Source organism: Oncorhynchus kisutch, linkage group LG1, assembly GCF_002021735.2.
Source record: "Oncorhynchus kisutch isolate 150728-3 linkage group LG1, Okis_V2, whole genome shotgun sequence".
NCBI lineage: Eukaryota > Metazoa > Chordata > Actinopteri > Salmoniformes > Salmonidae > Oncorhynchus > Oncorhynchus kisutch.
In genome coordinates this window covers 44,360,698-44,387,742 of record NC_034174.2, presented here as the reverse complement: position 1 = coordinate 44,387,742, position 27,045 = coordinate 44,360,698, and the positions used below count along the sequence as shown (strand labels likewise).

Genomic DNA, 27,045 nt, shown 5'->3' with positions numbered 1-27,045 from the left:
GGAGTGAAATAATGCATACTTGGAATATTTTCTCACAATGAAAGGAAAAGAAAGAGGGAAAGAGATTGTGGTGTTGTTTACTGCAGCATTAGATGGCCATTCTCCACTGTAAAAAAAAAAATGGGGAAAAAAAGATAGATTACCTTTGTATAAATGTGGCCAACACGTATCAATGATGTCTTTGTTCTGTCTTGATGATAACATTACTTTGTTTCTCCTTGCTTTGGCCACCCTCATTTGAACGTGGTTACACCAATGGGTAAAAAAACGATCAAGCTGAATTTGAAACAGGCATGAAACAAAGACAAAACGAGACTGATCGGAGCGGGTGTGTAAGGGAGAGGGGGACAGATGGAGAGAGGGAGTAGAGGCGAGACAAAAGGTAGAGGAAGAACGATAAAGACAGATAAAATGACTGGGAGAAGGGAGAATAAACAGTAGATGTACCGCGTGGAGAAACCGTGAAAAAATCAACCGAAAACTAAAAGGTCAGTGAGTACATTCATTCTCATCACACACACACACACACACACACACACACACACACACACACACACACACACACACACTCACTCACACACACGCAACACACAACGTTAATCCATGTTTGTTTGAATCTCTGCCTAAATCTACACACACGGGTTTCTCTAACTGCTCTAGCAGACACACACAGGGCAGAGGGCTGTTAACGTATGATGAGTTCTCCTTGGTACGGTTGTTTCCATTGGCTGAATATACCGTGTCATTGTTGGGATTGGATGATCCAGCTGGACAACAGTTGTTGCTATTGGATGAGCTCCTCTAATCTACTTCCTGCTTGGAACCTGATACTGGATGGCACTGAAGCCAGTACACTTGTTTGGAAACACTGCACCTTAAGAGAATGTTCTTTAAATAATTGTTTGTCAACACTGATATGTCCATTCTTCTTCATCTGCCTGTAGTTGCCATGTAATATTAAACTTTACCTTGACCATAAATGGTCATTTGTTGAAGTTTTGAATGTGTGCACATTGTACGTTCTAGTCAAAAGCCAAAGTTATTTAGAGGTAAAGAGAGGGGAGGGAGACCTATCTCAAAGTGAACATCAAACAGACAGAGACACAGACACAGACAAAGACAGAGACACAGACAGAGACACAGATAAGAGCACATCTCCCTTCCTTCCATCCAAAGGCATGCTCCAAAGCCCTAGAAAAAAGATTCTACTTGGAAGTAAACAAAACACACTGGTCCAAGATAAACACGGTTCTGTTTATCTCTCTCACAACAAACAGGAAACAGATCATAAACTATGACAACCACTAATGGGCTAAACACTATACTGAGATATGGTGAATAGACACACATACAAACAGACAGACACACACCCTTCTCTATCCAGGGAGGGTTGAGTTAAACGTTGCTGACACACTCCTCAGAGAAGGCCAGCGGAGCTCCCCAAACACTCCTAGTTTCTTTCTACCTCTCTTAGGAATTCAGATCACCGGTCTGATTAATATTCAGTGACCTTTTCTTCTCTTTTGTAAATGGTGCACACACGCAAACACACACGCACACGGGACAAAAGAGGAGAGGGGGATGGTGAGACTAGAGGGGGGAGGAGAGGGGGGGTATAATATCATCTGGGGAGGATTCACCACCAGCTGCTGCTATGACATCACTCATCAACTGGACGGATGGATGTGGATGTGGACCCCTGCTGCAATTAGATCTTTTTTTTGTTTTTACCATGAAATCTTCATTTAATCAGAACCAGTCTTTTTTTGATCTGACATTACAGGTTTATATTTACCAATACCATGTGTTGGTGAAAAGGAAATCATGTGTGTCGTAGAAAAATCGAATAAAAAAGTCATTAGTGCAGGTGCAAAAATAAGTGAGCCCCAAGTTGCATTGGTTAAATCAAGTAGGCGAGCAGAATCAGGTGGGTAAATAATCGGGTACCAAATGACCCAATGAAAGGAGAGATCGTTAGTAAAGAGTTTGGCCGGGACCCTGATAAATACGGATCAGAAACCTGGTCAGTTTGGTGTTACCCATCCAGGTGAATGCAAAGCACGCCATGCCGAGAGGAAAGGAGATCTCAAATCATAAAATCATTAAAAAAAGATGTGAGCTTTGAGGCAAATCATTTACAAAACGGAGAGCACTTACCATGACAGCAACTTAGCCTAGAAGTGAACACCCTTCCACAATATCCCCAATAATAAATCAGGTAAAAGCCAACCCAAACATAACATCTAGACATTTTTGACCTTTTTGGTCAGAATCAACACAGCTATGTTTGGCAAAAACCCAGCACTGCCTACCACCAAAATAACCGTATCCCAACAGTCAAGGAAGGTGGCGGGAATGTCAAGATCTGGGGCTGCTTTTCCTACTCTGGACCTGTACGACTTCACATCATTAAAGGAAACCATGAATTCTGAGGTATACCAGGAAATTCTGGAACAGAACGTCAGGCCATCAGTCAAGGAGCTAAAGCTGGGCCAAAAATACATCTTCCAACAAGACAACGACCAAAAGCATTCAAGCAAATCTACCAAAGAATGGCTCAGGAGAAAGACGACTTGTGTTTTGGATTGGCCAAGTCAAAGTCCTGACCTAAATCCAATCGAGATACTGTGGCAGGACCTGCAGCGGGGAGTTCATGCCAGACACCTCTCAACCCTCACTCAATTGGCTGAGTTCTGTAAGGAGGAGTGTGGGAAAATCCCTCAAAACAGATGTTAGAGACTGATTACTGGCTATAGGAGACTCCAAGTTATTGCTGCTAATGGAGGTGCCACAAGCTATTGACTGAAGGGGTTCACATATTTTTGCACACATCAAATCTGAGTATCTGTTAAATAAACCACTTTTGTTAAATAAACAACGAAAATATCATATTTTGGGGTTTCTGCCATTTACTTGGAATGTCTTTATTACAAATTGGGGTTTAGATCTGGATTTTCTATGTTTATTTTAATATTTTACAGCAAAATAATAACCAGCCCTGTAGGGTTCACATACTTTCAAGCAACATTGCATCTCCTGTCTGTCTTCCTGCTCTGTCCACTATTAACCTAGCCTGGGTACCATTCTGTTTGAGATATCATTCCACTCCTTGCCATGTTTAGCATGACACGGACTTCATGGAGTTGAATGTCAGCAAAACAGGTTCTGGATTTCAGGCTACTACTAACCTATCAACGCCCCTCAATAACGTCTACAGCTGTTGGGTTTGAACACTAGCACAAAAACATACGATACTCTCTAATGCAGTGTAACAGTGACATTATAATGACACGTGGTAATAATGTATGTCAGTCTATCAGGGCTGTTCTGTCATTCCATGGAGTGAGTGAGTGAGCAGAAAGGTAGCAAGAGAGCGAGAGACTGACTGACAGTGTAGTAGTCTCACCAGAAGAGTGATTTCTTGTGCAGTACATCCTGCAGTTGTCTCTGGCTGTGCTGGTCGAGTCTGGAGAAGTCATACTGGGGACTGAACTCTGCGGGAGGGGGGGTGCTAAAGCGCACCTCAAACGACGACGTGGGAAAGTCCACCTACAGGAAGAGGTCAGAGGTTAGGCGTCACACTAACAACAACATTAAGATTGTTCATGAAGAGAGAAGGTACAAATCTGTCATTCTGCCCCTGAGCAAGGCAGTTAACCCACTGTTCCTAGGCCATCACTGAAAAAAATAATTTGTTCTTAACTGATTTGCCTAGTTAAATAAAGGTAAAATAAAAAATGTGTTGTGAGGAGGGAAATGTACATAAATAAACATCAATATGATTTTATTTAAATCTCTTACAGCTTAATCTAAACAAGATACAGTTCGTTCGGAAAGTATTCAGACACCTTGACTTTTTACACATTTTGTTACGTTACAGCCTTATTCTTAAATTGATTAAATAATTTTTTCCATCAATCTACACGCAATACCCCACAATGACAAAGCAATACGACGTTTTTGGAAATGTTTCCTAATTTATAAAAAATAAAAAACAAATATATCACATTTACATAAGTATTCAGACCCTTAACTCAGTATTTTGTTGAAGCTCCTTTGGCAGCGATTACAGCCTCGAGTCTTCTTTAGTAGGACGCTACAAGCTTGGCACACCTCTATTTTGGGAGTTTCTCCCATTCTTCTTTGCAAATTCTCTCAAGCTCTGTCAGGTTGGATGGGAAGCGTTGCTGCACAGCTATTTTCAGGTCTCTCCAGAGATGTTCGATCGGGTTCAAGTCCGGGCTCTGGCTGGGCCACTCAAGGACATTCAGAGACTTGTCCCCAAGCCACTCCTGCGTTGCCTCGGCTGTGTGCTTAGGGTCTTTGTCCTCTTGGAAGGTGAACCTTCGCCCCAGTCTGAGGTCCTGAGTGCTCTGGAGCAGGTTTTCATGAAGGAGCTCTATGTACTTTGCTCTGTTAATCTTTGCCTCAATCCTGACTAGTCTCCCAGACCCTGCCGCTGAAAAACATTCCTACAGCATGATGCTGCCATCACCACACTTCACCATAGAGATGGTGCCAGGTTTCCTCCAGATGTGACGCTTGGCTGTCAGGCCAAGAGTTCAATCTTGGTTTCATCAGACTAGTGACTCTTTATGTGCCTTTTGGCAAACTCCAAGCAGGCTGTCATGTGCTTTTTACTGAGGAGTGGCTTCCGTCTGGCCACTCTACCATAAAGGCCTGATTGGTGGAGTGCTGCAGCGATGGTTGTTTTTCTGGAAGGTTCTCCCATCTCCACAGAGTGACTCTAGAGCTCTGTCAGAGTGACCATCGTGTTCTTGGTCACCTCCCTGATTCCTCAGTTTGGCCTGGGCGACCAGCTCTAGGAGGAGTCTTGGTGGTTCCAAACTTCTTCCATTTAAGAATGATGGAGGCCACTGTGTTATTGGGGACCTTTAATGCTGCAGAACCGTTTTGGTACCCTTCCTCAGATCTGTGCCTCGCCACAATCCTGTCTCAGAGATCTACAGACAATTCCTTCGACCTCATGGCTTGATTTTTTGGCTCTGACACTGTCAACTGTGGGACCTTACATAGACAGGTGTGTGCCTTTCCAAATCATGTACAATCAATTGAATTTACCACAGGTGGACTCCAATCAAGTTGTAGAAACATCTCAAGGATGATCAATGGAAACAGGATGTAACTCAGCTCAATTTCAAGTTTCACAGCAAAGGGTCTGAATACTTATGTAAACAAGGTATTTCTGGTTTTTATTTGTATACAATTTGCAAACAATTCTAAAAACCTGTCTTCGCTTTGTCATGATGGGGTCTTGTGTGCAGATTACTGAGTTTGTTTGTTTATGTCACCTGTGCTCCCTCTCCGGCCTCTAGGTCACCAGGCTGCTCGTTGTGGCACACACCTGTCACCATCGTTACGCGCATCAGCGCATTATGGCACCCAGCCGGACTCCATCACCTCCTTGATTACCTGCCCTATATTTGTCACTCCCTTTGGTTCCTTTCCCAGGTGTCATTGTTTCTGTTTCATGTCTGCGCGTTGTTTGGGTTTCTTGTTTTGTATTATGTTTTCATTTATTCATTAAATGACTCACACCCGGATCTTGCTTCCCAACGCCCAGTGTCCATTTTTGAATAATGTTGTAGTAAGTAACAAAATGTGGAAAAAGTCAAGGGGTCTGAATACTTTCCGAAGGCACTGAGTAGACTTCTGACCTGACTGTTACAGAGCAGATGGACAAGGTAACCGGTAGATGAAGAGATGGAAGAGATTGGGAGAGAGGAGAGGAATAAAATGATGTGAGGAATTCATCCAAGGAAAGTAGGAGAGAGAGAAAAAAGTCAAAGCCAAGAGGGGAAAAGAGTTTGAGGAAGAAAGACAGGCCTAAACAGAAGAGGAATGTAAAAAAAACAACTAAGAGAAAAAAAGTCAGAGGGTAATGTTAGACGGTGTGCGCGTACGTGTGTGTATGACGGTGTGCACGTGTGTGTATGTGTGTATGTGCACGTGTGCGTGGGGGGGGTTACATTCAGGTTAATGAGAGACAGATGGACGCCAGGCCCCAGATGTGTCTTATGCGATGTTCGTATGTGTTCGTATGTGTTCTGCCGTCAGTGATGAAGAACGAAACCTCAAATGATGTCACCACGCTAATGAGGAGACTGATTGCAACAACACACACATCCCATTTGAACACAGGCCACTGCACTGAGACAAAAAGCCATAGGGCACCAGAGCCACGGGCCAGTTGGCACTGTGACACACTGGGCTGGCACTGCAGGAGGGACTGAGTTTACACTACAATACTGCTGAGAGGAAACACTGTGTGCGTGCGTGACAGAGAGAGAGAGAGAGAGAGCGATAGAGAGAAAAGAGGATGTGTGTGTCAAAAGGGAGGGTATAGAGAGTCTAATATGAAGGGCGAGTTTTGTTGGCCAGAGCAGAGCTATCTGACCTACTTTCAGGTCCCTTCTGCAAGCAGCAGCAGCTCGCGCGCATGTGTGTGTGTGTGTGTGTGTGCATGTGCTTCTGTGTGAGCGTAAAGGTCCACATCTGTGTGTATGTGTACTACACAGGGCTGGGCGGTATGGCCAAAATACTGCATCATATCACTATATTGTTCTTGTTTTTAACAGAATTTAAAAAAATACAAGTTCTCAATATGTTTTATGAGTAGTGCATACTCTAGAATGGCAAAAAAATACATTCTAAGTGAATTGGTTTTGACGTAGATAGGCACATGCAGGCAGTTTCCCCTTTCAGTAATACACATGATCTCAAGTCTTCTGGTTGTGCGGGTGGATGGTCCCTAGACTCGATGCTGTATGTTAAAGTTATATCTGTTTATCTTTGAGGTCCAAAAGACCAAAGACAGATTGTTGTTGCGTTCTGTGGAACACCGTGGGTTCTTTAGTAGCTGACAAAGTTGTTTTGATTTCCTGATGCTGTGTATATACTGTGACATTTTCTCTGCTTCTGTTTTGGAGGTGTCTCCCTGTTGCGACTTGTATGAAACCGGATTGATTTATTATTGATTATATCCGCAAATGCTCATCTCTTTTGTTCACCTGAAAATCCCCTTAACACCACTCATGCTCCACAGCTCGAAAACAGGCCATAAAGACATCAAATGTTCATATGTTACACACCCAGGAGGACTAGCATTGTACCTGTAACGTGTGTGTTTGTGTGTGTGTGTGCGCGCGTGCATGTCTTTTATAGATTGCTCTTTGGACCAGGAGCTAAGGTAGATGTTTTATTGCAGCAGATCAGTCTAAAACCTCTCTAAGTCCCCATACAGTACAGTAAGCTGTAAAAGGGAGAGAGTGAAAGAGAAAGGGATAGGAGAGCAGAGGAAGAGAAAGAAAGAGATTGGGTGTGAAAAAAGTGGATAATAAACAGAGAACTACACCCTGAAAAACAAATTGACGCAGATAAGAGAGAGGAAGGAAGGACGAGGAGGAGGAGAAATGGTGTGTGTGTGTGTGTGAGCAAGCATGTGTGTGTGTGTGAGCGTGCGTACGTGAGAGAGATTAGGCCAGTTACCTGCAGGATGACGCTGTCAGGCTGGCTGAAGTTGGGGGAGCTGGAGCGAGTGTTACTTCCTGGGGTGGAAGGCCACAGACCCAGTAGCTTCCTCCCACACGTCAGGATGCTGGGGGAGACACAGGATGACGGTCATCCCACCGACACGCACGCACAGACACACAGAGCCTCCTGAACTGCTACTCACTGTCTGAAGTTGAAGAGGGGCATGGTGACCCAGCCCAGAGAGTCGATGCTCCTCCGCTGCTTGCTGCCCTTCTCCTCCGTACCTCCAGGGGGTGGTAGAGCGCTGGCATACAGAGTCACCGTCAGCTGGGTCTCCCTTGGCAACTGGTTAATCTGCACTGGGAAACACACCCTGGGGGGGCGAGAGGGACAGGGGGGAGGGAGAGGAGGGTAAAGAAGCATATAAGGGGAAGAGGGGGATGGAAAAGGAAAGAGGGTAGTTGGTTGTGTGAGAGAGAGAGTTGTACTTGAGTCCTTGTGAAATGCAGTATAAAGTCAATTCAAATTTTACTACAAGAGAGTAGTCTCGGATCCACTGTAACTGTTAGTCAACAGTAAATGATCCCATCTGTTATATTTAGCCCTGTGTCATCCACATTGGACCCGTGTGCTTTCAACATGAAAGCGAAGAACACATTAAGAATTCGAAAACTTCAAAAAGACTAGTTAGCATGAAAGGAGCTAGCGTCTTGCTAACAAAAAAATTGCCGCGTTATAAAACACACACCATTGCCAATGGGGGCTCTATTAGCATGCGTCGCTAACTAAGAAAACATTGTCAGTTATGCGGCCAGACTGTGGGCTACATTATGGACGGGTGCCTCATAAAAGCCTCTCACGATAAGATATCCAGCCAAACAGTTTACTTTCAGGACTTTTATACAACCAACAAACCAAGAGCTGTTTGAGGAAGGCTACCTTACAAAGATGTAGATCGCTGCACTCCCTCTCCAAAGCACTCCGGACAGAATTAAACATGGCTAGGGATGCAAAATTCCGGGAATTTTCCCCAAATCCCGGGTTGGAGGATTGTTCAAACAGCTCTTGGTTTGTTGGTTGTAACTTTTATTGAAAGTTCCCGGAATTTTGCAGCCCTAAACATGGCCTATTGGTGTTTATTCCACCTTATCTTAAGTGGCTCCATCAAGCCGGACAGGGTCAAGCAGTCTTCTCGGGAAGTGGTGTTTTACTGTGAAGGCTTTGCACTGCTGTTGTCACATCTGGAGATGTCAGCACCACTAGGTCAGCTCAGGGTTGATAATCCACCAGGACACTAAATCCACCCGGATACCGGAGGATTCAAAATATCCTTACAATAGACGCTAAAAAAAGATCCCAACAACAGTGTCTTCAAAAATAGCCCCAGGGACAATGCATTAAGGACATGAGGTAGGCTTGGAGAGATCAGAAAATAGCCACCGGATGCTGCTGCATAGCTACCTTCACATCTCTTGTAAAGGAGATAAGTTACAACCCACAAATTGTAACTAAGCGCGCAAGCTTATTGAAGCAGATGTGAACCGTTCACAGTATGTTTTTATTTGTGGGTTGTAACTAATCTCCTTTAAAAGATTGGCTGGGTGTCTGTAAGGTCTGTTTTAATAGGCTGTGAGGTTGGTTGAGGTACCTGGCTGTGATTGGTTAAAATGTCTATAAGGCCTGTGGAAACAGGCTGTGTTTGGGTACATACCTCTGGTCCCAGACCACCAGGTGAAACAGGTACTTGCTGACCTGCTGTTTGCTGGTGTGCTGCGGGGCACAAAGTTCCGCCCCTCCATGGGTCAGAGAGCATGACAGGAAGAAGCCCTCGTAGCTAACAGGAAGAGGAAGAGGAGGTCAGCCAATGGGACAACAGAGTAGATGATATTATGAAACCCCATTGGCCTATGTATATGTAAACGCTATAATTACAAGTAACTGAGGACCAAGTTAGAGTCATGCAAAATGATGCATAACAAGCAAGACTTTTCTTCGTGGGTCTGTGTTCAATTCAATCAATGTCTTCTGACTATGGGAAATGAACGGAGTTCTCTTGTGAGTGTGTGTCAGTTGTGTAGTGTATATCAGTGTATGTTAGAGTATACACTGAGTGTACAAAACATTATGAACATTATGCTCTTTCCATGACATAGACTGACCAGGTGAATGTAGGTGAAAGCTATGATCCCTTATTGATGTCATTTGTTATTCAGTGCAGATGAAAGGGGAGGAGATGGGTAAAGAAGGATTTTTAAGCCTTGAGACAATTGAGACGTGGATTGTGTGCCATTCAGAAGGTGAATGGGCAAGACAAAATATTTAAGGGCCTTTGAACGGGGATAGTAGGTGCCAGGCGCACCACTTTGTGTCAAGAACTGCAACACTGTTTGGTTTTTCACGCTCAACAGATTCCTGTGTGTATCAACAATGTTCCACCACCCAAAGGACATCCAGCCAACTTGACACAACTGTGGGAAACAATGGAGTCAACATGGGGCAGCATCCCTGTGGAACGCTTTCAACACCTTGTAGAGTCCATGCCCCAATAAATTGAGGCTGTTCTGAGGGACAAAGTGAGGGTGCAACTTCATATTAGGAATGTGTTCTTTATTTTTTGTACACTCAGTGTATATGAGTATATGTGACGTTTATAATATTATATACTAATACTACAGGGATCATCAACTAGATTCAGGCACGGACCGATTTTTTCTTGAGTGGATGGTGGGACGGCCAGAACAAATAATAACAAATAATTTGTAGACTGCAAATTGACCGCAAGAAGCCCAAACAGATATCATATTTGACTAAAATATAATCATTTCAAACATTGCTTACATTTGTATATGATCACGTTGTCTCTCTCTTATGCATGGAAACACTTGGGAACAGATTTCCTAAATTAAAATAACTTGGAGCGGATTTCCTGGTATTTAAAAAACTAATAAAGTCCAACAATTAAATGGGGGGGGGGGGGGGGGGAGAATATAGAGGGGCCCAAATAAAAAACAATAAAAACTATAAGTTAAAAATAAGTGGTACATGATTACCAAACTGGCGGTCAGCGGGATGAACTTGGCCCGCACGCTGCACGTTGGGGAACCGTGTACCACTTATTACTGACTTATTGTTACTATTATTTACAACGCTACTCCTCTTACTCCGTTTAAGCTAACTTTAAAACGTGCAGACTGGTCTGATATTGTGCGTACAACTTTTTGATACTACATATACTTTTTGAACTACTACACTTTTATTAAACTTCCATCCACTTTCATGGCATTTCTTCAACATTCTAAAGCTTCCACTGTGACATCATGACTTCCAATGTAGCCTGTTGGGCCAGTAACCGAAAGGCTGCTGGATCGAATCCCAGAGCTGACAAGGTCAAAATCTGTTGTTCTGCCTATGAGCAAGGCAGATAACCCACTGTTCTCTGGGCACTGATGACATAGATGTTGATTAAGGCAGTGCCCAGCACCTCTCTGATTCAGCTACTTTGACCACTTTCCCAATAAGTTATAACAAACTTTATAGGGTATTACATATTGGTCTACTTACCTGTATTCAAATCTGGAATCAGAAGACAATTATCTGTCACCAATCAAAAGTAGCTGTTTGTCGGAGTAGCTAGAAAAGTAGCTAGCTAACGCCAGCTAACAGCTCTCTCGTGTCTCGTCATTGAGCAGCCCAAACGGAGCCATTGCTATGGATACCAATGCATTTCAATGGCACAAAAGGGCCATAGGCTACAATGGTAAAAAAAAAGAGTGTTTGAACCTTTCACCGTTTAAGATATCAACTCCAACCTAAAGTTGAGATGTATTAGGCGTATTATTATTCAGATGTACTTATTTCAATGAATTACCCATCAGACTGAATAGTAATTAAAGGGTAATAACATTGGGTAATAATGCTACCATGTTATTTTTCTTACAGTGAGAGTTTTAACTAGCTATAGCACTCGATCTGAAAACCTTATCACTGCAGATGATATCAACCTTGTGTGGGAGATTATCAGATACTTTTGGTATCAATTATCAGTTTTTCCTGCACACGCCTTTAGTGTCTTTCTAACACACACACACACACACACACACACACACACACACACACACACACACACACACACACACACACACACACACACACACACACACACACACACACACACACACACACACACACGTGCCTAGCAACCAATCAGAGCTCGGCCCCACCCCTCAGGTCAGAGGTCAGGCAGGGTTCCCAGGCTGTCAATCACCCTTTGTTAGGAACCAATCACGTGCCAGCAACAGTTTCAGGGGAGACAAAGGAGACAGCAAACTGGGGTTCAGCGAGGGGAGTGGGGGTGGAGCAGTGGACCATTCACGTGATTGGAAGGGGGTGAGGGAGTGGCAGGGCCATTCCAATGCACAGCAGTGGGGACAGGGTAAAGAGCATGGGCAGAGACAGTGGTCGGGGCAATAAGGCTGTTGGGTGAAGGTGGGGGAATGGTAGGACAAGTGTATAGAATGCATTGGATAGAATGTATGGGAATAGTGAGGTGGCAGTGCATCTGGCCCTGGTTATGGAGCTGTGCCAGGGGAGAAGAGAGGAGAGGAAAGAGCAGTTACTGAGAGGAGACATATGAATGGAGATTCAGGGGGGGGTTGGGCTGAGCTGAATACACAGGCCAATATAGAGGGAGCGATGGCATGGGAGAAAGGAGGGAAAACGTGGGAGGGAAGAGAGGATAGGGAAGTAAAGGGAAGTCAAAATGGGGAGAAGGGTAAAGGGAGGGGAGGGAAAAGGGGATGAATAGTTTCTTTTGGGGGGGGGGGGTGGCAGATGAGGCTGTTTCTCAGGGTTCTCTATGTATGCTGCTATGCTCCATAACACCATGTAATCCTCTTGGATTATACTGGGGAAATCCAGCCTGAACAGCTGGCCCCCAATTGTCATACTTGAGTAAAAGTAAAGATACCTTAATAGAAAATGACTCAAGTAAAAGTGAGTCACAGAGTAAAATACTACTTGAGTAAAAGTCGAAAAGTATTTAAATATGCTTTAATATTAAAAGAAAATGTATTTTTTTCCAATTGCTAAAATATACTTAAATATCAAAAGTAAAAGTATAAATAATTTTAAATGCCTTATATTAAGCAAACGAGATGGCACAATGTTTTATTTAAGGACAGCTAGGGGCACACTCCAACACTCAGACATCATATCCAAATTAAGCATGCGTGTTTACTGAGTCCGCCAGAACAGAGACAGTAGGTATGACCAGGGATGTTCTCTTGATAAGAGTGTGAATTGGACCAATTTCCTGTCCTGCTAAGCATTCAAAATGTAATGAGTGAGTACTTTTGGGAATGTATTGAAGTAAAAGTAGTCCAAATTATAAATAGCAAAGTAAAGTGCAGATGCCCCCAAAAACTACTTAAGTAGTACTTTAAAGTATTTTTTGTACTTTACACTACTGGTTACGTGCGTATGTGCGTGCCTGAGTGTACAGTATGTGTTTTACCTGGCAGCCCATGTGATGGGGATGCGATGTGCAGCGTAGACGCTGAAAGACAGGACGTTGGTGACCAGGCCTGCTTCCTGTGTGGGTGACGTGTGCCGGTTGCTCTGCACCGTGGTGTGGAAGTTAGCATTGAACGTGCTACAGTACAGCTCCACCAGATCCAAAATGGCTGCCGTCAGCTTCTCCACCACTTTCTCTGCAAGGGGGAAGTAAACCATTTAGATTCACAGAGCCTTCATTTAGCAGACACTCTCTAAATGAATTCAATTAAAGAGGGCTAAACAACCACTTAACACAAATGTTAGTAACAATCAGGGTGCAGAACTTGTATTAAAGATCTTTCCTGAATCACAACAGCTGTCTGTCAGTATTACTCGTTATCTAAGAGTAGAGTCAGAGTAATACACAACACCAAGTCCATGCTCTTAGAGTTTATTGCCATGTTATCACCATACTGCTAATCCCTGAGAGCTCTTTACTCCTACACTGATCCTATGACCTCTCATACAGTGTGTATTTGACCTCTTAACAGCCTTGTGTTTGTACACTACCAGAGGAGAGTCAAACATCAGCTCCATCATTCATAGGGGCAGCAGGGTAGCCTAGTGGTTAGAGTGTTGGACTAGTAACCGGAAGGTTGCAAGTTCAAACCCCCGAGCTGACAAGGTACAAATCTGTCGTTCTGCCTGAACAGGCAGTTAACCCACTGTTCCTAGGCAGTCATTGAAAATAAGAATTTGTTCTTAACTGACTTGCCTAGTTAAATAAAGGTAAAAATATAAAATAAAATTGGGCTCTGGTCCAAATGTAACCCTTTTGACCCTGGTCAAAAGTAGTCCACTGTGTAGGGAATAGGATGCCATTTGGGATGCAGAATGTCAACACAGCTCAGTTGCCTGGGTTTCCACTCTTTACATTTGTCGCTTCACACGTCGAGTGGAGCATCTCAGCCCTGTAGGGAAAACAACATCCAACCTCTCGGAAATATTACCCCTTTCTTTATGAGGGCAGACAGACGGATAGAGATGCAGATGGATGGATGGAGGAGGTGGTGAGTGTATCTGTGTATCCTGTATGAAATTAGCCATCCTTCCTGTTTGTCAGAGTATAGCTGGGGGAGGTAGGGGATTTGTCTCAAATGGCACCCTATTCCCTATGTAGTGCATTACCTTTGAACAGAGAACAATGGGCCCTGGTCAGAAGTAGTGCATTATAAAGGAAATGGGGTGCCATTTGGGACCCAACCAGAGAAATCGGTAAAGAGGGACATCCGTGGCGTACGTCACAGCGGGTCAAGGACACTTCCGCTCTGACATGAGGTAGGGCTACTGTGACAGACCAGTGTGCCTGCTTAGCAGTTTAGCTTCTTCCCCATCTGGGTACACTGTCCGTACAACGGCTCAAACCGGGTTCCTATGCCACGCAAACACACCTGACCGCCCGCTTCACAACGTACTTGCGCTGTTGAAAAGCTAGTAATTCGGTGACGTGAGTGGAGACATTTCCAACTGTTGGGAGAGCTTAAGGTATGATCTTAAAGGGATGGTTCACCCAAATTACAAAAATACATATTGGTTTCCTTACCCTATAATCAGTCTATGGACACGGTATGAGAGCAATCCATGCTTTGGTTTAGTTTCCCTGGTTTCCACATGCTATCGCTTAAGCATTCATGGCACAAATCCCATTTAAAATATATATATATACACTTGAAGTCGGGAAGTTTACATACACTTAGGTTGGAGTCAATAAAACTTGTTTTTCAACCACTCCACAAATGTCTTGTTAATAAACTATAGTTTTGGCAAGTCGGTTAGGACATGTACTTTGGAGAAATGTCCTCTAGTCTAATGAAACAAAAATAGAACTGTTTGGCCATAATGACCATTGTTATGTTTGGAGGAAAAAGGGGGATGCTCGCAAGCCGAAGAACACCATCCCAACCGTGAAGCACAGGGGTGGCAGCATCATGTTGTGGGGGTGCTTTGCTGCAGGAGGGACTGGTGTGCTTCACAAAATAGATGGCATCATGAGGGAGGAAAATTATGTGGATATATTGAAGCAACATCTCAAGACATCAGTCAGGAAGTTAAAGCTTGGTCGCAAATGGATCTTCCAAATGGACAACGACCCCAAGCATACTTCCAAATTTGTGGCAAAATGGCTTAAGGACAACAAAGTCAAGGTATTGGAGTGGCCATCAAAAAGCCCTGACCTCAATCCTATAGAAAATGTGTGGGCAGAACTGAAAAATAGTGTGTGAGCAAGGAGGCCTACAAACCTGACTCAGTTACACCAGCTCTGTCAGGAGGAATGTGCCAAAATTCACCCAACTTATTGTTGGAAGCTTTGGGAAGGCTACCCGAAATGTTTGACCCAAGTTTAACAATTTAAAGGCAATGCTACCAAATAGTAATTGAGTGTATGTAAACTTCTCACCCACTGGGAATGTGATGAAAGACATAAAGCTGAAATAAATCATTCTCTCTATTATTCTGACATTTCACATTCACATTTTTACTAGGATTAAATGTCAGGAATTGTGAAAAACTGAGTTTAAATGTGTTTGGTTAAGGTGTATGTAAACTTCTGACTTCAACTGTATATTTAACCAGGCAAGTGAGTTAAGAACAAATTCTTATTTACAATGACGGCCGAGGAACAGTGGGTTAACTGCCGTGTTCAGGGGCAGAACCACAGATTTTTACCCTGACAGCTCGGGGATTTGATCTAGCAACCTTTCGGGTACTGGCCCAACACTCTAACCACTAGGCTACCTGCCACCCGCATTCAAGTGAAAGAACCGATATCAGCATTTTTAGAGCATCGTGAGAAATGCTAATATCGGTCCCGTGACTTAAAACATTAGCATGTGCAAACAGTGCCAAGGAAACTAAACCGAAGCATGGATTGCAGTCATGCATTGTCCATAAACTGCTTACACAGTAAGGAAACCAATGTGTCATTTTATAATTTAGGTGAACTATCCCTTTAATTCTGTCACACTACTGTACAGACTTGTCCATCATCTCATGACCCTATAATCCAGCGATCCTCCTCTCCATCTGTCCTCTTTTTCCCATCTACAGTTCTACAGTGCCATATCATCTCCTTCTTTCCTCCCCGTCCTTACTTCCTCTTCTCTTTCCCATTCTCTCTCTGTCTTCTTTCTCCTTCCTCTTCCCCTCTGCCTGTCCTGTCTTTCATCCCCCACGCTACAGTATCTGTGTGTGTGTTATATTCTGTGTTGTGGCACAGTAAGACACGAGGAACCTACCTCTGTTCTCTTTGATGGCCAGCAGTGACGGATCCTGTGAAGAGACACTCACACAGTTACAGAACGCATTCAACGAATGGACTAACCTTGGTTCTGGAGTTACAGGAGTACAGAATACTGTGTGGGTAATGAATTTATATCTGATCTAAGCTCAGTTTTGTTTTTTACATTAGAGCTGTGCCTAAAGGTAATTTCTATCTGAAATGTGGCAGTGTGTGTATGTGTTTGCCTTCTGGACTCTAGGCTGCAGACGACAGGGGCATGCTGGGAGCTGGTTGAGGGCGGAAGTAATGTCAGGCGTTTCCACAGCAGCCAGCGAGCTGCAGAGAGCCTTCACTGATTGGACCAACCGTTCCACATGCAACACAAGCTCCACCTTCAGAGGGGGGAGGGAGAACAGAGCGATTTCAACCTCACACATTTCAAAATAAAAAGAGCCAAACATGTATGCTTTTGTTTGTGTGTGTGTGTGTGTGTGAGACAGTGTGTGTGTGTGTGCGTGAGACAGTGTGTGTGTGTGTGTGTGTGTGAGAGAGACAGTGTGTGTGTGTGTGTGAGAGACAGTGTGTGTGTGTGTGTGTGTGCGTGCATGAGACAATGTGTGTGTGTGTGTGTGTGTGAGACAGTGTGTGTGTGTGTGTGTGAGACAGTGTGTGTGTGTGTGTGAGACAGTGTGTGTGTGTGTGTGTGAGACAGTGTGTGTGTGTGTGTGTGAGACAGTGTGTGTGTGTGTGTGTGTGTGTGCGTGCGTGCATGTGCATGTCTGTGCCTGCGTGCGTATGCGTGTTTGTGTGCGCGTGTGTAGTAGGTTACCTCTGATAGTAGAAAGGACTCAGCCTCGTTGTGAAAGGTATCCAGGAGCAGAGTCAAAGCCTCTCTGTTCAAACACAAGTCAATATCAACAACACTAACCAGGTTTCTATCCAACCTTTGTACGAGAGTAAAGTGCAAGTCAGAATTTGGAAACCTTCAAGTTTGTCTGTAAACTTTCCAAATGTCGACAAAACAAAACACAGGTGATCTTTAAGAGTCGGTAAAACATTTCTTATGCAACAAATGGCGGTGGAAACCCCCTTATGTGCAAATATTGATAAAATAACCATCACATCGACGAATGCTTGGAGTCACACTATGACATATGTGGTTCTCCCATGAAAATGTTGTTTTGATGTGCATTGCATCATTACGCACAGCCTTTAATCCGCATCAAGTCAATTATGATGGAAACACATTTCTGGTGGGAAAATGCGCGTATTGTTTTTATGCAGATTTTAGAATATTCGCATGAAAATCTGTCCCCAATTGGACAGAAACTAGCTACTGTCAAGGATATGAAAGTCCCAGCTTAAGGCCTTTAACTGCTTTCTAATGCAATTTGTGATGTGAGAAATCTAGGCCCCTCCCCCTCACCTAGTAACGGTCTGTCTGATTGGTCGTTCCTGCAGCAGAATGCCGTGGTTCATCGTAGAGGGCGTGTCATCATCATCCTCCTGTCAATCACAACATAACGGCACGATGAGTGTGTGCGTACGATTGTCTGTGTGTGTGCATGCGTGTTGTGTGCCATGTGTGTGCATGGGTGTTGTGTGTGTGTGCACACCGTGCGGCCCAGTTCTGTGTTGATAGAGCCTCTCTTGGTAAGGAAAAGACGGATGTCCCAGTCAAACTTCAGACACAGCTGGATATACTCCAACTCTGCCAACGTCTGGGAACTGAGAGAGAGAGAGAGAGAGAGAGAGAGAGAGAGAGAGAGAGAGAGAGAGAGAGAGAGAGAGAGAGAGAGAGAGAGAGAGAGAGAGAGAGAGAGAGAGAGAGAGAGAGAGAGAGAGAGAATAAACCCTGCTACTGTCAAAGATGATGGATAAATTAAGATGGTTCACTCATGCCATTTACCAATTCAAAAACTAAAAATTGCAGTTCCTGTCTACTTAAGGGGGTGGCTCTCCCATAGATACCAATGCGAAAGCAGCTGGGTTCGGTCTAATTAGTTCATGGATTTCTATTGAAACAGAAAAAAAGGAAGGCGTGGGCTGTCTTGTTTCCTCTTCCGTCTCTGCTACTGTCAAGCCCTGGGATTGACAAAGCTGTGTAACAAACCATGACCTCAGCACACAGAGGAAGTCCTAACCTATTTTACCAGCTGCAGGTTGTCAGGGGAAAACCCACTTCCTGCTGCTGCTCAGCCATGTCCACACACACACACACACGAACAAGGAAAATAAAAACAAATGGAAAGACAGACATACACACATATGTGCAGCTGCTCTGAGCTAGAAATAAAACACACACACGTGCACAGACTCAAAAACATGGTGCGCACACACACACACATATATATGCTCAGATTCACTGGACAGGAATGGAGCTTACTGTAAAACACATTTAAACACTAGCTGGCTGTATCTCTCTAGAGGAAGACTTTAGAGAAGAGTGGGAGTGTGTGTGTGTGTGTGTGTGTGTGTGTGTGTGTGTCAGGGTGCGTGTGGTTGGGGGATGAAAGGTCACGTTGGCCCACAACTGTGTGTGTGTGTGTGTGTATAGAATAGTCGGTTTTTACTGGGGAAATCCCCTGAGGTTTAGGTCGGCCCTCAGACATCAGCAGAGCTTGTTAAAAAACGGCCATAATTGAGGCCTTCAGTTATATGAGTGTGTATATCTGGACCACAAACCACACACACACTCCAGCTCCCTCTCTCCCTCAGTTTACCCCCAACCCACTGCCCTGTTCTTTCTTGATAAATCCTAAAAGCATTCCTATAGCCTGGGCCTCACTCACTCACACACTCACACACACATACACGTTTTCCTATCCTTGTGGGGACCAAACAATTGATTCACATTAAAAATTATATTTTCTCTAAACCCTAACCCTAACCTTAAATACTAACCCTAAACCTAACCCTAATTGTAACCCTAAACCTAACCCTTTTCCTTTGTTTTACTAACCTTGTGAGGACGTCTGGTCCCCACAAGGATAGTAGAACCAAAAACACACACACAAACAGAAACACAAGGTTGAGAAATGCATACAGTACACACACAAACACATATGGCTGAGAGTACGAGTGTATAGTCAAGGTCTATGTGATTTTTCCAAGGCAAGGCTCTCCTCAGTTTATCTGAGGGGAATTTCTCTGGCTCTCAGTCATATAGAACAGCTGTTTGTGTATTCACATGCATGTGTGTGTGTGTGTGTGTATATATATGTGTGTGTGTGTGTGTATGTGTGTGTGTGTGTGTGTGTGTATATATATGTGCGTGTGTATGTGTGTGTGTATGTGTGTGCGTACATGTGCTCTCTACCTCCCAGTCCCACCCTCTGGGCCCAACTAACATGGCTGGTGACGTGTTATGATTAGTTGGCTCTCCTCTACTCATTCCACCCTGTGCTTGGCCTGTTCCATGGAGGAGTGAGGGGCAGGGGGGCACCATCGCTGCCGCAGCCCAGCCAGGGTGAGCTCTACTGGGCAGAGAGTTGGCAGACTGCCCCCTGGCAACCATCCATAATGGGGTGGGCGTGGAGCCCGGAGAGAGAGGGGGATGGGCAGGGAAGAAGGGAAAGAGAGGGAAGGCGTGGGAGGAGAGAAAGAGGGGAAGCAGCATAGTGTAACGGTGCCAATGGAGTGTGGACTGACAGGGCATGTGTATGTGTGGAGCTCATCCAGCAGTGAAGGAAATTAAAGGGATATGTCAGGATATTGGCAATGAGGCCCTTTATCTACTTCCCCCAGAGACAGATGAACTCGTGGACACCACTTCTCCGTCTCTGTGTTCAGTATGAAGGAAGTTCGCGGTAGTTTCATGGAGCCAATGCTAATAAAACTGGTATCCACGACTTCATCAGAGTCTGGGGAAGTTGACAAATGGGCCTCATTGCCAAAATCCCGAAGTATCCCTTTAAAAACACTCAAAAGCCAAATCCCAGCCGCCTCTTCCAGCATTCACACATACTGTAGACAGATGGGCGAGAGGGGTGGAGATCCAGAGAGAGGGAGAAGAGGTTGAGGAGAGAAAGGGATGAGAGAAGTGCTCCTTACTTCTCTAGGAACTCAGCTTGACCGCAGACCTTGAGCAGGTAGTGGTCGACGTCGATGTGGTCCAGGTCCTCATTAGCATAACACAACGTCTGGTAGATCAACAAGTCCACTGTAGATGACCCTTGGAGAGAGACGTGGGGAACAGAACGTAAATTACAGTACATGACAGTAACAAAAACAGAGGAAGAGAGAGAGAGGGTGGATGGGAGAGTGAAGCGATAGAGAGAGAGAGAGAGAGAGAGAGAGAGGTGGATGTGTATGGGTTCTTTGATTCAACCTCTCTGGACTGAGTCGGTGCACACCGACCCAACTATTCTATTGACCGGAAGAGTCACAGGGACAGATGTACTGGAAGAAATGATTCAGACTGACGGACTGCTGTGTTGTTGACTTTTGTAGTTTATCTTACAGAATGAATAAGAGGGAAACAACCACTTTGAGACAGGGGGGTGAGACAGAGAGACAAAGACAGACAGAGATAGGGAAAGAAAGAGGGATAGAAATAGCGAGAGAATGTTTACTGTTTACTTGGCCAGTTCGATCTCTCTGAGTAAGAGCAAACATACCCTCTCCAGCCATCATGAGTCATGAGTTGACCTTACTGTACCCACAGCACATAGTCTCACACACATTAAGGGAGACAGGGTGAGGTAGAGAGAGAGAAAGATGGGCAGAGAGAGAGGAGACCTTCATAGCATGAACAGTGATGTTTCCAAAGCGGTCTCCCATTCCCCTTCCCTTAAATCTCCCCCTCTTTCTCCCTTCCTCCCAGACCGATGAATGAGGCCAGATTAGACAGTTGGTTGGCTGGGATCCGGTCAGTGTAATTCCATTAAGGGAACTCCAACCACATGCTTTCCCACTCAGGACTGAGCGAAGCAGACATGACATTCGCTGAGGATGTGTGTATGAAAATAGGGGTGAGTGATCTCTGTGCCGATGAACCTGCGGGGCGTGTGAGTGTGTGTGTTTGCGAGTGAGTGGGAGTATGTGCATCTTACCATCACAGGTGAAGGTGAGTGGTTCTCTGATGTGGTCGCTGATGACCGTAACTTTGACGCTGACCCCTAACCCCTGTTGCAACTCTTCAGGCCCCACTGAAGGCGACCACACAAACCCAGAGTTGTTAGAGGGGTCGCTGCTTGGATACGCCGACCGCAACCTGAAAACAACACAAGCACCCCACAGGGATGGTTATTAAAGGGTAATAAATAGCTGACTGTGAATTAACCACAACACACTGTTATGGTTATAACTGCTTATAGTCAGCCTGACCACAATACAACCACAACAAAACCACAGCACAGGAATGGTTCTAAACAGCCTGACTGAGGGCGAGAGGGTAAATTTGGGTCCAATCACAAATCAACCCCTAAACCCTACGCCCAATGCACTTGTAGATATTTGAGAGGATCTGACAGGTGTGAACAATATGGTTATAGCTCCATCTTGCCCTCTGATAGGCCAGGTGGAAGTTTCACCATATGGTATATACCAATCAAATCCTCTCAGATCTCCACGAGTGCATAGTGCGTTTGGCTTAGGAGTTGATTTGGGATTGGGCCGTACACTTACACGTCGAGCATGTGACAGAAGGCGGCCACCTCCTCATCTCTTTCCTCTGACACCTGGAAGAGCTCATAGCCGAAACCATTAAGCCTGGGGGCCAGAGACACCTGCCAATCACAGACACACACACACACACACACACACACACACACACACACACACAGGAACCATCAGTCACAGAACTGACTGTAACAGAGCATTCAGAGTCACGGAACAGAACACAGCTGGACTGGACTGCGTTGGAATAGACTGACTTGACTGGAGTAAGCTGGAGACAAGCCTAGACCTTTCAAGGATCGTTTATTTGTGTCTAGGGTTGACTATGGAAACACGGGAAGGTGTGAGGTAACACTAGATGTGAATTAATGCTGTGTCATGCAAAGTGACGTAATGAATCTGTTGTGAGCCTGTCATGGAGCGAGTAGTTACCGGGTCGGCCGACACTCTGCGCTGGTTCTTGTTGCTCTTCTGGATAGGTACGTAAGTGCGGGGAGGCACCTGAGGGGGGAGGGTCTTACTCCGAGCCACCGGCTTCCCTGATTGGTCCCCGTTGGCCCGCCTACCCCTTGGCGCCAGCCAATCCCCATTGAGCTTGGAGAGGGCATCGTTGAGGCTCTCGTAGTTGTGCATCTCCCCTGACGACAGTTTGGGCTGGTCTACCTCAGGGGTGAACAGGTTGACATCCCGGGGCGCCACAGTGCGTCGGGAGGGTGGGAAGGGCTCAGTGGGGGGGGGTAGAGGGGTCCTTGGGGGTACAGCAGGAGGAGGGTCATCCGGAGGAGGGGGGAAGCCTTTAAGCAGAGTCAGAGGAGAACCATAGCTAGACCCTGAGTGCCCATAGCTGGAGTTCAGGTAGTCCCCCTTCCCTGAACTCTCCAGGATATAGAGGGGCTCTTTGCTGTAGTTTCCCAGAGGAGGAGTGGCTCTGGCTGGGGAGGGACGTGAGGAGTGGGACCCCCCAGGCTGAAGGTGGTTGAGGAATGGGTCCGAACCAGACAGCCCTCTTAGCAAACTCCCTCCTGGAGGAAGAGGGCTGGGGCAGGGTGGGAGGGGGCGATCGATCTGGCTCTGGCCCTCCCTAGGGGGTAGCGTAGGTAACTTCCCAACCCCCTGGCAGCTGGTCCCCTGGCTGTCCCCACCCTTGTCCTGTTTAAGTCTTGACAGGGCATCATACTCCATCTGTAGAGCTTCAGCCATTACCAACTCTCTCTGGCTCAGGCCCAGGGAATCCAGTCCCCAGGGGCCTTCACCGTCCTTCTGAGTCTGTGCTGCCGACATGGTCCTACAGGGGAAGCCACTACCAACAGAAGAGGAGGAGGATGACACTGGTTCTAGGGCTTCCAGAGAAGAGACATGGGCCTCAGAATACGCTCTGTGGAGCGAGAGAGAGAGAGGTAATCAGAAAGAGTCAAAAAAAGAGGAAGTAGTCAAAGTGAGACAGAGGGATGCATTTCGGTTCTGCCATTCAGACCACAGATGCCAAGTGCTCTCAGTTTCAGGTGTATTCTACAAACACACAGCTGATTCTAGGGCTGGGAATAGCCAGTGACCTCACAATATGATATGTATATTGTGATTCTTACGATTCTATATGTATTGTGATTCGATACTGTGATTTCATTGTAACTTGATATACCAAACATATTGCTCACTGTACACTAAGTGTACGAAACATTATGAACACCTGCTCTTTCCATGACATAGACTGACCAGGTGAATCCAGGTGAAAGCTATGATCCCTTATTGATGTCACTTGTTAAATCCATGACATATCCGCGACATATTGAGCCAGTTCTGTTTTGTACACCTGCAATTTGATGAATGGAAAGGGACATCTGTTACAAAACACCTACGTGAATTGTAATGACATTCTGCGATTGTCATTCGGCCTACACTTGTAGCCTGAATTGATGCGTCCAAGCGTGCCTTGGTCTCGGCCACTCATCTCCGCGAGCGTCTCGGCCACTCATCTCCGCGAGCGTCTCGGCCACTCGTCTCCGCCTTGATAAAATTGTAAGTGTTCTCCTCAAACCACAATGCAATTTGTCAGTGAATATCACCTGGTTTCCAGTCAATTGAAGGATTTTTTGTAATGACTTGGTGCTGCCTATCTTGGCCAGGACGCTCTTGAAAAAGAGATTTTAAATCTCAATGAGCCCTTCCTGGTTAAATAAAGGTTTAATAATAATAAATAAAAATGGCAAAATGTTAATGTGGCTGACATGCAGTAATGTTAAATAATAGTTTAACAACCTATAGTTTTTTGGGCATGTCGTATTATTTGTGATAGGCTCACGTTTTACCGGTATGGCGTACACCTACCATTTATTTTGCCGGGACGCCGTACTGGAATGGCTTACTTTCACCCCTGTTATGATCAGTCATGGAAATAAAAGTGTTGAAAACACGTTGGTTCACTACTTAAAAAGAAGTTGGTGAACAAGCTATAGGATGAAAAATATTGGCGCTTTGGAGCAGGTAGAATAATAGTGATTTGTATTTTCCTTCAACTTTCTGACGAGGCATCGGCGCGGGAACGCCTCTGTCTGTGTGTGCATGTTTGTCTACCACTTTGTGTAGCCGTTAGCAATGATGCTAATGATCACCGTCTTCTGCTAGATGGAAAGGCCTCCACAAAGTAGAGTACGTCAACCTAGCAGAAAGATGTGATTATTTGCATCAATCCAGCGGTGATTTGTTTTAGTCACTTCATTGTAAATAAGAATAGAATGTTTCTAACACTTCTACATTCATGTGAACGCTACTATGGTTACGGATAATCCTGAATGAATCGTGACAATGATGAGTGAGAAAGTTAGACGCACAAATATTGTACCCCCCAAAAAATGCTTAACCTCCCCTGTTATTGTAATGGTGAGAGGTTAGCATGTCTTTGGGGTACAATATTTGTGCGTCTTAAGTTTCTCGCTCCAAAATGACACAATACATTACTTACGATACATTTTCTACAAAATAATCCGAAACACAATCAAAACAAACAGCAAATGCATCCAAAAAATGTGTAGAGTCACAAGCTTGATGAGTTATTGGTCCCTATGAATATGGGACCAAATACTTAACTTTTTACTACTTTAAATACACAAGTGAATTTGTCCGAATACTTTTGGTACACTAAAACGGGGCGACTATTTGCTTGTCTCTTCATGGTGTGCACTTGAATTAAAATGGTATTTACACCTGTTGGGGAATAATCAGAATTGTTTGGTAACATTTGTAAGATGTTTTATATTCATCATATGCTTATGAGTTATTTCTCTTAAGAATGTATTTTGTTGTACTATAGTGGTGGCCATTGGCAGTTATCTGTTCTCTGTCAGGACTAAGTTGTTTGGGCCGCAGAGAGGGGAGAGGTCAAGGTGTCATCATGTGTAAACATATCTTTTGCTCCACTGTGTCTGTGTGCCGGTCACTCCCTACTTTTCCCATCGGGGCAAGGAGGATGGCAGTGTCTGGAATCATTCTATGCTCCCTCTTTTGTTGACCTACAGCCTCACTCTCCTCTCCGTGAGTTTGTTCAGGATTGGTTGTATTTAGAATTGGTTGTATCTAAATTACAATTTGATATATATCATAGGGTGGGGGTAATGTCTTGGTACCATTTTGTACCAAGGACGAAATAAGAGCTTTGTTTAGGAGACCAAACTGAACGATAATTTATAGCCAACTCTGTCTGGCTAGGGGATATTCCTCTCTGAAGTAAAGTCTTTCTTTGTGTAAGTTCCTAAGACCTGTGGTTTGTCATGTCGTCTAGGGGGGGTGGATCTTTGCTATTAAAGGATCTCAGTTGCAATGTAGAGGGGGCTCTCAGAGAATTCATTGATAGACACTGAATTGATCTGAAGGTCACAGGGTTGGGATAGAGCTGATATAATTAAAGATGGACTTTGATAACTAACTCTGACTTGTGTGTGTGGTTTGCTCTCATGATTTGGTAAATAGAGGAAATTTCCACGACACACCCCACCAAAAAAAAAAATCATAGATTTTTCCCAGACCTCAAAAGTGGTCTCCTGTTAGGGTGGTTTAAGCATTGCTGTGGACTTTAAAAAATCAAATTAAAAAAGTGTGACTGAAAGAAAAAAGAAAAATTGGGAAAAATCTGAAACCTGGAGAAACTAAAAATGGTGAAAACAGAATTTGGGAAAAAAGGAACCAGTTTTTTTACGGCCCTAGATATGTAAATGTATGTAACTGATTCCCCCTTTTCCGTTATTTGGAGGACTGCATAAACTGCTTACTAACCACTATTTAAAGAACAAAAGGTCTTACACAGGACAAGCCGCATGTAACAATGGACACATGGTTAACAAACTGCGACTAGGTACTAATGTTTAGTAAAACAGACGTGGCTGGTTCAGACAGGAGACTGCAGCTCAGCAGTGTCACAGCCCAGATTCCTGACCTCCCATGGACATGTTTAACCCATAATGTGGCCTCACACACACACACACACACACACACACACACACACACACACACACACACACACACACACACACACACACACACACACACACACACACACACACACACACACAGCATGCATGCAAGGCGCAAAACATGCACATGTCCCACAGCACACAAAAAAAACAGAGGAAGTGTTCTGCAGACTCGCTATAACTGTGTGAGGAAGAGAAGCTGGGGCAGCATTCTCTAACCCAGTGTTCACCAAACGGTTGATTGTGAAAAATGTCTATTAAAAAAATAAAACAATGATGTTGGCAGTAGGGGCACTTGTTTCAAGTGCCCTGCGTGCCGGGTAGGCGAAGTGTTCCCATTTTTAACCATGTCATTCTCCTGAAGGTACAAACTCCACCTACCCGACGTGCCCGGAGAGAAAATCAAGTGCACCTATAGGCTACCACCTCGTCAATGTAACGGCCGTTGTTGGTGGAGGAAGGTGGGGACCAAAGAGCAGCGTGGTACTTGTTCATGTTATTTAATTCAACCGAACAACATCTAACAAAGAAACCAAAAGCACAACCGAAACAGCTCCGTCAGGTGCAACACACACTAAACAGAAAGTATAATCACCCACGCCTCAAGGGTGAAAACAGGCTGCCTAAGTATGGTTCTCAATCAGGGACAACGATTGACAGCTGCCTCTGATTGAGAACCATACCAGGCCAAACACA

General features: G+C 44.7%; 1 protein-coding gene across 1 annotated transcript in view; it reads right to left on the bottom strand.

Annotated features, from left to right (window-relative positions):
• Positions 1-27,045, bottom strand: part of LOC109893167 (phosphatidylinositol 4-phosphate 3-kinase C2 domain-containing subunit beta) — a 70,133-nt gene that overhangs the window by 26,120 nt on the left and 16,968 nt on the right. Inside the window, exons 2-15 of the mRNA XM_020486251.2 lie at positions 22,319-23,261; positions 21,896-21,996; positions 21,322-21,482; positions 20,321-20,441; positions 17,884-17,995; positions 17,694-17,773; positions 17,097-17,160; positions 16,513-16,659; positions 16,284-16,317; positions 13,007-13,202; positions 9,206-9,328; positions 7,697-7,867; positions 7,510-7,618; positions 3,407-3,549 (exon numbers count right to left, since the gene is read on the bottom strand). Of these exons, the coding sequence (XP_020341840.2) occupies positions 3,407-3,549; positions 7,510-7,618; positions 7,697-7,867; positions 9,206-9,328; positions 13,007-13,202; positions 16,284-16,317; positions 16,513-16,659; positions 17,097-17,160; positions 17,694-17,773; positions 17,884-17,995; positions 20,321-20,441; positions 21,322-21,482; positions 21,896-21,996; positions 22,319-23,167 (2,411 nt within the window). The 5' untranslated portion in view covers positions 23,168-23,261. The remainder of the gene's footprint in view (positions 1-3,406; positions 3,550-7,509; positions 7,619-7,696; positions 7,868-9,205; positions 9,329-13,006; positions 13,203-16,283; positions 16,318-16,512; positions 16,660-17,096; positions 17,161-17,693; positions 17,774-17,883; positions 17,996-20,320; positions 20,442-21,321; positions 21,483-21,895; positions 21,997-22,318; positions 23,262-27,045) is intronic.